This window comes from Engraulis encrasicolus, chromosome 2 (assembly GCF_034702125.1).
Source record: "Engraulis encrasicolus isolate BLACKSEA-1 chromosome 2, IST_EnEncr_1.0, whole genome shotgun sequence".
NCBI classification, from domain to species: Eukaryota; Metazoa; Chordata; class Actinopteri; order Clupeiformes; family Engraulidae; genus Engraulis; species Engraulis encrasicolus.
Window position 1 is genome coordinate 8,124,574 of NC_085858.1, and position 12,843 is coordinate 8,137,416.

General features: G+C 41.3%; 1 protein-coding gene across 1 annotated transcript; it reads right to left on the reverse strand.

Moving 5' to 3' along the window:
* Nucleotides 1-10,184: 10,184 nt before the first annotated feature.
* On the reverse strand, nucleotides 10,185-12,381 carry LOC134460469 (uncharacterized). The gene is made up of 2 exons (XM_063212861.1): nucleotides 11,147-12,381; nucleotides 10,185-10,790 (listed from the first exon to the last, which is right to left on the reverse strand). The coding sequence occupies exons 1-2, from the start codon at nucleotides 12,271-12,273 to the stop codon at nucleotides 10,394-10,396; spliced, it is 1,524 nt and encodes a 507-aa protein (XP_063068931.1). The 5' UTR covers nucleotides 12,274-12,381; the 3' UTR covers nucleotides 10,185-10,393.
* Between the last annotated feature and the right edge of the window lie 462 nt (nucleotides 12,382-12,843).

Sequence of the window (12,843 nt, forward strand, 5' to 3'; positions counted from 1 at the left end):
TGGGGAGCAGCTGGGGGGCGAGCATGGGTGCCCTTAGGCGTATCTATACTGCATTAATCCGGTCTGCCTTGGACAATGCCTGCATTGCCTATGGGTTGGCAGCAAAGACACACTTACAGAAACTCAATGTAGTGCAAGCACAGGCTTTAGGGCTATGCTGTGGGGCCTTTAAGACGTCATCAGTTCCAGCCCTGCAGGTGGAGGTTGGAGAAATGCCACTGTCACTACGTCGCCTACAACTGAGTATGAATTACTGGGTTACGTTACAGGGACATGCACAGGATCATCCATCCAAGGGGGTGCTGAATAAGTGCTGGGAGCATGGCCGTAAGCAGTTTAATAGCTTTGGGTGGGTGGGAGACGAAGAGGCTGAGAAACTATAGAATTGACTGAGCTATCATATTGCCGCACAGTAACACTGTCAGCTACTCCCCCTTGGTTTTTCCCAATGCCTGAGGTGGACTTAGAGATAGCCAAACTGTGTAAAAAAGTAGAGAATATGGTGGACTATAATATGGTGCAACACTATTTAAGCATGAAATATGACAGGATACAGATATATACTGATATGATGGCTCCAAGGATCCAGACACTGGAAAGACCAGCAGTATATACCAGACTTTGATGCGTCACTCAAACAGAGAACACCAGACAACTTGGCAATCTATTCAGTGGAGCTTTTAGCTATTTTAATGGCACTCACATGGACTGAGGATCTTAGACCAAATAAGTATGTTGTATGCTCAGATTCAATGGCAGCCTTGGTCAGCATTATGACCTTTAAGTCTGCTTGCAGACCTGATCTAATTTGTGAAATTTTCCAATGCTTGTGTAGACTGTCTCACAAGGGCATATATGTGTGTTTTCTTTGGGTCCCATCACATGCAGAAGTGGAAGGCAATGAAGCGGCTGACTTACTGGCCAAAAAAGCCCTTAAGCTGGAGTTAGGCAATTTCATGGTGCCACTAAGCAGAGAGGAGGTGAAAAGCCTAATCAAGAGTAAAGTGTGCAAACTGTGGCAAGAGCAGTGGGTAGCAAGTACAAATGGGGGGGTCCTTTATAAGATCCAACCATTAGTTCCCACAAGAAGACCAGATAGCAGGGACAGAAGAGTTGATACAGTCATCACAAGGCTGAGAATAGGACATACAAGACTTAATTACACCCTCATCATTATAGGTAAAGACGCCACTGAACAATGCCCATTTTGCAACAGTATAGAGACAGTAGAGCATGTGCTATTAGAATGCCCAGCAGTGAAAGAGACATCCTGATGCAAAATGTTAGACCACTAGGCTTGACAAGACTAACATTGGAAGGCTTGCTGCCATACTCCAATAGGCCGTCTGCATGGGCCCATTATTAGATTTTTTTTTTGAAACTCAGTTATTTGAGAGGATTTAAGTTATTTTCTTATGTTCAGTTGTTTACTTGCTTATGATTTTCTTTTTCTATTCCCTTCCAATGGCTGTCCCTAATTATTATTTATTTTTGTTCTGTTTTGTTTTGTTTTTGTCTTGTTTTGTTTTGTTTATTCATCACCCCTGTTAAGGCGCACATTCCCCATCAACGCTCCGTACCTCCGACCTAAATACGCCAAGGCTCCATAAATAAGCAGAGAGTTTACATAACTGCACCAGTTGGTGGCGGTTGTCGGTACCTTACCTGTCGCTTCTGCCTTATCTGTCGCTTTGGGGTCCTAGCTGCGTTGCCCCGGTAACAACTGTAAACAAAAGGCTGCTGTTAACTGCTCCGCTCCCCTGACAGGATTTTTCATTCATTCGTGCCAAAACAGGAGGCCTCGATTCGTGCAGAAGATAAGGTACGTAACTGGGATATAAAAATATATATGTAAGAACCTCATAGACTAACCTTGTATACGGTACATTCTAACAATATATTTCTAAAGTTTTGAGTCATTCCCGTTCATTTAATGGGTGAAGCGTAATTTTCCCCTTACTGTGGCTAGTTTGGATGAGATGACTTGACCCTAGCTAGCATAACATAAATGGCAGCTAGCTCTCCATTATTTCGGGCATTCGTTAAAAATCAGTGTTCAGATAACTAGCGCAAACGTGCCAAGATATCTTTATTCTAAAAAAAAAAACCGATGACGTTTGAGATTGTAAATTTACGGGCCACTCGTAAGGCCCAGATGTGTCTATGGTAAGGCCGACCTGACGAGATAGCTGCCTACTGAGGTTTGATTGGATATGGACATTGTTTATTTCAGAGGGAAATGTTTGGAGTGGAATTGTTTGGAAGACAATCTTGGGACAATTTTGCTCTTTGGGTCTTTGTGCCAACCATGCCAGCTATCGTAGGGTGCTCTGGGAACTTCTTAGATCTGTTTACTGTATGTACACTTACTGAAATAAGCATTTTGTTTACATAAAATCCCTTGTCATTTCACCACTAGGTTTGAAACCCAGACAGCACGAAGCATCTTGCCGACGTCAAAATCAGATCAACAGACAGGGACATCAGCCTTCTCTTGGGAATAGGCCAGATATGCCATAACAAGAAATGGTAAGTCTATCACTACATAAGATCCATAACAAAATACTCCTAGTTAAATCTTAAATGTGACCTGGTGGCATTATTGCGTGAATGCTTATGTTGCACACTTAATGAATAAGGTCCTCAAGTGTGTAGAGTTTCGCTGAGTTCGTTGTTTATTTACATTTTCCTCAGCATAACTGTACAGCTGACACCGCTGCCTTCTGTATCATATTAAAGCCTGTCACTTCCACGTTTCTACTGCCCCAGAGAGGGTCTCTGCACTCATTGCTGGTCCTATGATGCCATCTATTGGCGAAAACGTGCAACAGCATAATTAAACTAAAAGACAACTTCTGACAGGACAACAAAAAGACAGGGAATGAGAATAAGGGAATAACAAAAAGACAAAAATGGGGGTCCACTACACTAGCATACCTGATTGTGATGCTGTCACTCATTTTCTAGTCTATATCTTGGAGTGAAAAAGGATTACATTATTGTGTTTTCAGGTGTTTTGTTAAGAGTTGTGAAGAGGATGCTGTGGAGGTGGCAGCATGAACGTGTCACACAGACATTGGCTAAACTACTCGGTAGGTACAACAAAATAAAAGAAACCACCCCTCAACCCTGTTTATGCTGCACTGTACCTATTATAACCAGTTTTTATATAGACCATTATTTGAAATACTATGAGAGCCTTTCTGTTAGGATACTGTACAGCAGGGATGGGCAACTGGAGGCTCGGGCGCCACATGCAGCCCAACTTCTCACTTTTTAAAAAAAGAAAAAGGACAGTTTTTAACCCCCTATAAATCAATAGTGTAAGCATTCAGGTATAAATAAAGAAAAAGTGAAGTATCCTTTTGTAAATTCTCTCAAGTGCGTGGTGATGTGGCCCACTGATTGTGGTAATTAAAAATGTTGGCCCACCTTATAATGAAAGTTGCCCACCCTTGCTGTACAGCCTACATCACTTGTACATGTCCTTACCAAATAGGACACTAGCTAGCTAAATGTAACTAATATGGCATTGTGAAAGTTGTATGCCTAAATGTAAACCATAATATTAAATTGTGATGGACAGAATTCAACTAAACCAACATATTACATTGTGAATGTAGTTGCACAGTGATACTGAGACTGACTTATTCCTGTCTTTATTTGCCAGGCTTCTACACTTGCCCTCAGAGTTCACATATGGTGAAGTGCACAGGTGTCCAGTCAGGTTCAGACTGATGCTGGTAACAAGAGGAAAACATGCTAATTGGTAAGTGAGATCCCTGCTCAACAAAAATCCACACAGCACAACAAGTAAGCCTAGTTTGTGGTATCAAATGTAAAATGGAAGTTTCATCTGTAATCAGAGACATTTGAAGCCAAATTGATGAAGGATACCGTTTTTTTTCTCATTAATACTATTACTCCGAGGCTGTACGTTGTTCCAAAATCCAGAAAAAGTTTTTGAAGTGCTTGTTTGTTTGTTTTTCAAGATTCCATATTTGTTTTCCTCAGAGCTGAGTGATTCCATATTTTTTTTTCCCTATGCATGCTCTAAAAAAGTAGCTCTGCTATTACTTACTAACGGAATTACTTTTCATGATTTCTTTTGGTGTTTCTTAAGGCCAGACAGTTGCCCTTTGAAATGAGTTCAGTTCTGAGTCGGGTCTGTGATCCATCATATTTCTAAAAAATAAAAATGACTGAATGAACATCCTCCACGACAGGTGATTCCATACTTTTTGCCAGAGGCTGTAAAAACCTAACTTGCTCAGCCTCTGAGGCACATAAAAACGTGAAATTAGTTGCATTTAAAATCCAAGACCATCATCTTGCATGAGAATGGACAGGAGTCTGCATATTGGAATTCACCCATGTCACCTCAGGCGCCTTGGACAATGCATCGTGTATGCAGCATCAGGCTAAAATGGGTTCATAACACACACACACACACACCACACACACACACGCACTGTCCTCTAATCTTCTCTCTTTGCCAAACTTTAGATGACTTTTCCAGCATGTCCAACTCATCAGCATCAGGGGAGATTCTGTGAAGGTGGTGCACCATCCAGCAGGGGCGGTTCTATCATTGGGCAAGGTCGGGCAATTGCCCGGGGCCCCGGGCTTTCAGGGGCCCCGTCGTCCCCCACATCAAGTTCACTTGCAATGAGCATTCGGGCTGCCGGGGCCCTATTTTATCGCACGGGGCCCCTCTGTTCAACGCAGCAGTTCCTGCGCGACTTGCAAGACAATGCTCTACCCAAATTCGGAGCTCTCGCGCCCGGCCTACACAGTGGTGAAATATAAAATTGGCATGTCGTATATATAGCCAGTGCCACACTTCAGCACGACGGTGGGACTTAAATTTGAACTCAACATTATGTCACAAGAAAATGAATAGTAGGCTAGGCCTACTTTTAGCAACTGTAGGTCACATGGGTGGTAGAATTATACAAATAAATGTTTCAAATATAAATGAAGACCATAAAAGAACGATATTTATGTGAATTTTCTTTGATTTATTTTTGTACATTGCGGCCTTGCATTGTGGGATACATTATAGCCTACCGGTAGTAGCCTGTCTGGCTGTTTGGAGAGAGCGCCAGTTGCATCGGCAATGTTCTACCGTTATTTCTAATGTCAGCCTGCCCTAGAGAGCTGATTCGGCCCTGACGCGTGGGAGCTTGTCCTTTCATGATAATAAGCCACATTAAGTCATGGTTGTCAGTGAAAACTCAGTCGTTTGCCTATGTTGTAGCATGCCTTCTTGACCTTGTTTATGGATGTAGGCAGAACATGATTTGTGCATCTTGATAAAAAGTCCGTGTTACAAATTGCCCTGCGTTACTTTGTGCTCCGCGCTCCTCTACTTCAGAGACAGAATTGTAAAATGACCAAGTCCCTTCAATCGCCAGTGCTAGCATGAACATAATGGATATTCAGAAGATATGTTGTACAGAAGCTACAAAGAAGGCACGGTAGGGGTTTATTCCTTTCAATCATGATGTCCGCCGCAGCACAATTTTGATACCGTATCATGACATAGCCTACTTCACGCATTGTTGTCATTCGGTGTAGCCTAACTATAGTCAAAAGTTGATAGCTCTAATGTCGGTTCGCTGCATTTATTTCTGGTTAGCATGACGGAAGTTTTGCTATTGTAGTCTAGCTGTTATATCACGTCACGAAGCAAGCTGGTTCACTTCAGAGTTGTGAGCGATATAGTTATTAGTTAGAACTAGAGAGGGGACTTGTTAACTATTCAACAGATGTGTGCACGCGCAGTTGGCGCAAGGTGCCTGTTGTTTCTCGTTTGTTGCCTAATTTCGGTTTCTGAAACACAATAGTTTCTACTTCAGTCACCGTTTCCTCTGTATTGGGTGTTCACTGGCTCAAGAGTGCAGTGTGCGTTATGGTGCACCGTGGTGTGTCGACTCGTGACTTTCATCGGTGTGTTGTGCTATGGGCTATGTTTTAGTTGAAGGGGCGCATCACCATTTTTTTTTTTAGTTTTCTTTTGTAATCAACCCTCTACCGCGAATTGTCTCATTCTATCTTCTTTTCCCATTTATGGAACGAGTGTGGGTCTATCCTGGCTATTTCTCACGTGTTGCAGGCTGAATGCTCACATCAACAGCATAACTAAATCATTTGTCACCTTAAGGAGAAATTCATCTCTGCTTTTATTACATGCAGAGTTGGCTATTGTAAAAGTCACTCAGGCAGGTGCAACTTATCCACATGTTGCTGCTAGAATTCTAAATAGCAAAAGAGATCACAACACTCCAGTATTTGGTCATTTCACTGGCTACCAGTGAGGGTTTTTTGTTTTGTTTTGAGAATTTAGTTTAAAGTAGTCCTGATAGTCTTAAAGTCACTAAATGCCTTGGGCCCTAAATATAGGCTATTGTGGATGTGCTTGAGCAATATCATCCTTAGATGCCTTAGGTCTTCTCTGGTAGTGTCTAGGGTCAAATCAAGTGAAATGGCATAGTCATATGCTGCCTGCTGGGGCCAGCTAGATGTCCAAATAAGACCTGCCCCAACAGTATGATTTCAAAAGAAATCAAAAACAGCTTTGTTTTCATCTGCCTTTGGTGATAGTTATCTACTATCTATAGCAATATATTTTTCTCTCTTCTCTTTCTCACACTGAATGACAGTTGTGTATGATAATGTGCCATATAAATATTGATTGAATGTGGGGCCCACCTAGATAATCTTGCTTATGGGTTCCGTTGTTACGCCACTGGCTGCATGCATCATCGATTATTAATTAATCATTTAAAGGGGGCCTCAAAAATGTTTCTTGCCCAGGGCCTCAGATTTCCTAAAACCGCCCCTGCCATCCAGGACCAGTCATGGGCCACCAACACCTCTGCAAAATCTACACTTCTTGTGAACCCTGTAGAAGACACTACAACCACAAAACTGCTAATAAACCATCACATACTGCATCACATCATGGTTCTCCATGTGTTATTGCACCCTCGGCACAAGTTCTTTGCTAGATTGCCATCTGGCAGATACATCAGGACAGGAATGTATCTACTATTTGTATATATCTCCCCACACTCTTACTTGCTTTGCATGGCAGTGTGTCTCAATGTGTGTCAGAATGGAAGGTGTCGCACCATTGAAGTCAATGGGCAGTGGCATTGCATCAGGGTTATAGAAGCCCAGATATCCTTGATGCTTTGATGCCAGCTGTTTTTTTGTGATCTGGTCACCCACACTTCCCTCTTCATTATGTCCCATAGATTTCCATACCACGTTTTGGTGCTTTGGTGGTATGGACATTCTAACTCACCAGAAAAAAAAAAACATTGAAAATGAATGTAAGGTTATGTCTGGTGATTTCTGGTAAATTAGAATGCCCATAACATCAAAGTGGCACTGGATTACTCCAGTTTGCCTCTTAAAAGATAGCTTCTGCCAATTTCAATATGCTGTTGTATAGCTCATGCTACCCTTGACTTGTCAGTACCCGGTGATGCTGGCATTTTTTTGACTCAGCTCTTTCTGAGATCTGAGCTATTCTAATGGGGGCAGACTTTGATTGCATTAAAAACCTTCTTAACATAGGCCTAATCCAAATACTATCCCAAAAGGTATCACTGTCTATATATATATATATATATATATATATATATATATATATATATATATATATATATATATATATATGAAGAGTTCAGATGCAAAACCCCCTAACTCCATTTCTGAAGACCTGCACTTCTATATTTTTAGAGAACCCCGTTGTTGGTTTGGTTTACATTTATGTATTTGATAATACATATAAATAGTTATATTACATGAATAAAATAAAAAAAATATGCAATTTTGATAGCTTTGTATTAAATAAAAATGAATTAAGATTATTTTCTGAAAAGGCACTTAGGGGGTTTTGCATCTGAACTCTTCATATATATATATATGGCACATTACTTAATACTGTAAGTTATTTCAGATGATTTAAAATGGCATCTGGGAATTCCAAAATAAAGGTGAAATAAAACACGTGTCCCTATTATTTGGCTCTAGATATTGTAGTACGGGGGGGGGGGGGGGGGGGGGGGGGGGGTGTGGTAGTTTTCTTTTATAATCTTTCTGTAGCATATTCAACCTCTTCTCCATTGCATGGCTGAGACTGTTCAAATAGGCTACTGCCTGCCAATACTGCAAGCTTCTACTTGGTTGCATTTTAACCTTGTTATATTATAGAGAATATAATTATTATATAATTGTTACCAGGTAAAAACGAAAAGCAAGTTAATGTAATCCAGTCACTCAGTCTGTCATAGTAGCAATATTCAGTCAATGAGTGCATTCCTCGTATTTTAGCGTTTTGCGTGGTATCTGGGGATCAAGGTAAGCAGATCGTGGAAATAGTAGGCTATAGATAGGTTATAGATGTAAAATAGTACACTGTATTAACTTACAGATGTAAAATATTTTGCGGCCAATATAAACTTAATGTACCGGTAGTCACAACATGATAGATTAGCTTAGCAGTAAACATAGTAAATCAGGGGGTATAACAAGACTGTGTCGAAATTCATTTCAGTACATCAAGATCGATGAATGCGACGCGATTTCAATGTTAATGTTCTGCTTCACGGTGCTTTGTTTTTTAAATAAAAACGAACAAGGAAAACTTAAAATACGATTGTTTATGAACAGGCGATAACCCGGACAGCCTCTAAAACATGGATCGTTCATTTCAGCCAATCAGGTGACAAGAGCGACAGATAAGGCAGAAGCGACAGGTAAGGTGCCGACAGCGGTAATGCTCCACGTCGGAAGCCAACCGCCAATAAACGTGAATGAAGAAGAAGAAGAAGAAGAAACCACATTTGCTTTAATTATGTGCTGAAGTTCCTGAAGGACACAGGCCTTTTTCATAGGGTCTAATCATTTTCTGTTATTTTTTACTTTTATTTTTATTTTTTATTTATCCCCCCCCCCCCCCCCCCCCCCCCCCCCAGATTAGGCATTAGAATAGGTCTCTTGCGTCCATACCCCAGTCCAGCAAGTGGCGGTAATGCTGCTTTTACGCTAAGCTGCCAACCGCCATAAAAGCCTAAAAAGAAGAAGAAGAAGAAGAAGAAGAAGAAAAAAGTTTTGGAAAGACACAAGCTTGCTGTGCTTGACTTGAATAATTTGGAAATACTGTGCGACCGCGTGACGCTGGGAACCTGTCAGGGGGAGCTGGTAAGCACTTGTGGTTTTATTTTACTTCGTGGTAGAACTTTTTGTTCATTTGGACAGTTTTCTTCCTTTGTCTCCCACTCTTTGTAACGTTGTAAGTTTAATGGCCTGGCACACGTTGGCATGATGCCTACTAGGCTACTATTTGTGTGTAGGTGTTGAATATTGCGTCTATAACAGGGGTGACAGTGGTCGGGGTGTTTGTAGAAGAGCTTGTATACAAAGTAAAAAAGTAAATCAAGTGTGAAAAGATATTAATTGCGGGAGAGATGAAGCCCGGTGGCTTTACGGCAGAAAACATTTGAAAAAACTGGCTGCAACTAACCAGGAAGTAGAGTTGCGCTTAAGGCGCAGTACCGCGAGAAAGTCCACTAGGTGGCGTTATTCACCATAGGATTTACGTGAGAGAAACTTAACTCAGGCATGGAATTAAATGGAAGGAAGAACAACCTACATTCAAATTTTTTGTTTGTTTTTGTTTAACGGTTCGTCGGCGAAAATGAATTTCTTCGACTAAATGTTTAATGATCAATCATCGGTTAATCGGTTAATTATGCCCATCCCTACTCTTAAGCCTACTCATAAAATCTCTGGTAGCCTTTACTCTAATCTAGGCCTAGTGGCCCATATTTTTTTCCCTTCCACTTTCCTATTATTACTTAGCCTACATTTACTGATGTATAAAGAGGCCTAATACTTAATTTGAACTGAAACAAATAGATATTACATTAGGCCTGTATTTATTATAGTCTGTGACTAATTTTTTATACAATGTCCTAACCTAGCGCAGCAATTTGCGGTCGCTAGGGGCGTCTAGATTTCTAGGCTAACAATGTCCCCCTTTTTTCTTTTTTCTTTTTAGAAATCACTGTCCTAATAGGCCCTAGTACAGTATAGGTAGGGTTGCCAACTCTCTGGGGAAAAAATAAGGGACACCTCTTATGGGCGGCGCGCAAAAATATGAAGCGGGGTTCAGGGAGCAATTTCCTGCATTTTAACCAATTTTAGGGCAAATGATGTAACTGAGACATTTCCACAGTTAACAGTTTTCACAATTTATTTTGAACACAAAACACGTACAACAATTGCAAGATAATGGACCACGGGAACAGAAAGTGGCTGTGCATTTTTTTCTTCATTCTTTATTTCTTAATGCTGAGCTGCTATACTCTCATTTCTCTCATTGCTTCCATTTGTATTTCTTTTGGCTTCTTGCAGCAGCTAGAAGCCTTTTATTGTTTAGGGCTGCTGAGTAGAACTCTGAGCAAGGCATGCCATAGTTGAGGCTGACAATGAGCTCTGCCTTGATGAGTGCAGTGGAACATCTGTTCCTCACGTCAGACCATTTTGCATTCATGAGGGAGAAGATCCTCTCCACAAAGCCAGTAGATGAGGGGATGCTGAGTAGAAAAGATGCAACAGCCTGGAGGTTGGGCAGGGCAGCTGCCTGGAGAAGCTGCATCCACCTCTCTGCAGTCTGTTTGCTTTGCCAGTCCTCCTGAGGTGCAGTGAGGTGGGCCAAAAGGCCATTTGCAGTCACACACTCCTCATAGACGTTGTCCATGCAGAGATTTAGCCTGCGAAAAGGGAGCAAAAAATGTTATCAGTGGCAAAGGTTGAAGTTTTACATATAGCTACTGTATATATGCCTAGGCTTCTGTGACAGTGGTGAATAAAATCAAAGCAAATCCAGTGTATTGTTTTATATTTTTGAATACTATTTTAACAACATGTGTTGTCTAATTTATTATCCATCTATATATAAAGATAATGAACTGATTGAGTTGATTGAAGTTGAAAAATGGCACATGTATAGGGCCTATATTTATTGTGTGTATTTATGTATTTATTTGTGTATAATTTCTATCAATTGTATTTATTTGTCTATAGCCATCATGGATTATCATTACACTGGCAATTGCCTCCTTCTTACCTGCCAACCAGGCGAAGCTGTTCAATGATCTTCTCAAGGTCATCAAAAGAAATCTTGCCAGATGTGAGAGAGAGGGGCTGTAGGTTGAAGAGCCAGTTTTTGTCTGAGTAGTCAAACCACTTCTCAAGGTAATCGATGGCATGGTTTAAGAAGGCTTTGAACTCCTGCCTGGCAACATCAGCATCAGATGGTATGAGACGCTGTAGCCTTCTTTTGGTCAGGTACCCGTAGAACTCATCATCTCTTCTCTGCTTCAGGCCTCTGAGGAAAGATTCCATGATGGCATAGAGGTCCACAGCTGTGGTTAAATTCCTTTCTAATTTCTTCACCACTTCTTCGAACAGGGACATGACATTGTTGCAGAATAGCAGATACACTTCGACAGTGTCTGATTCTTCCACTTCAGCAGCATCTTCTGTCAACCTCAGCAATCGCTGCAGGTGCCTTGGACATTCGTCCCCAATGCTGACGAGGTACGACTTCAGTGGAACCCAGTTCTGCAACAGGCGTGTGATTGCAGGGTTGAGAGATAGCCATCTTGTCACCACATGACGCAGGATTTCATGGAATTCAACATCACAAAACTCACAAAACTCTTTCAGGGACTCTCTTCTTTTGGCTGACAGTGAAAAGAAACCAAACACCTTGAGCACTATGTTTTCCACATCCACTGAGAGGCTGTCAAGGGCTTTTTTCAAGGTGTTGTGGATGATGTGTGCATGGCAATTGCCACGCAGGATTCCATCGTTGGTCTCCCTCAATTTGGTGAAGACAGAGTTGTGCCTGCCGTAGTTCACGTTTGCATTGTCTGCACTGAAGGCAGAGATTTGCTCCGGCGATAGACCTAGGTTTTGGAGGCAGCTGAGTAACATCTTCGCAATCCCATCTGCGGTCTCATCTGCAGTCTCCACAAAATCAATGACCTTGTTGACTATACCAGCACTAGGGGTGAAAAACTGTACGCCTAAGGGGAACATCTTCCTATTACCCCTATTAGAGGCATCGGTGTGGAGGGAGAATGGGAGAGGGTTTCCATCATTTTTCAGAACTTTGATAACCTCCTCTACTGCCATGGGGGACAGAACATCTGTCACTATTGCTTCAGACTTTGTCCTCCCACAGGACATCTTCTTAGCGATGGCAGAGTCAGACAGGGTCTTTTGATTTAATTTATGTGCGCAATCAGATGAGTTGTAGCTGAGGCCATGCTTAACAGCATGGTAGACATGTGCTACTTCTGCAGCTGTCACCTGTAAATGAGAAGAGAAATTCCACTGTAGGCCAATAGTTTGTGCATAACTGCCTGCTCATTAGTCTATCTATCTATCTATCTATCTATCTATCTATCTATCTATCTATCTATCTATCTATCTATCTATCTATCTATCTATCTATATGTCTGTCTGTCTGTCTGTCTGTCTATCTATCTTGTAAGAAATTTATTTTTTTGTATTTAAGTATGCCCATATTATGTATTCTTTATTCATTTGTGTGTTTTCATGTAGCCTTATTCATTCATTAGCTTACTGTATTTTTTTTCATAGAACATAAAATAATATATCATGCATAGCCTGATAAACCAGCCTAAATGTAACCTTTTGGCGTCCAGCGGGTGGCGCTGGTTTTCCAGGCTATATCATCCATGCAAGTATAGCCGCATTCATTGGATGGGCACCACACACACCAGCTGCGATTGG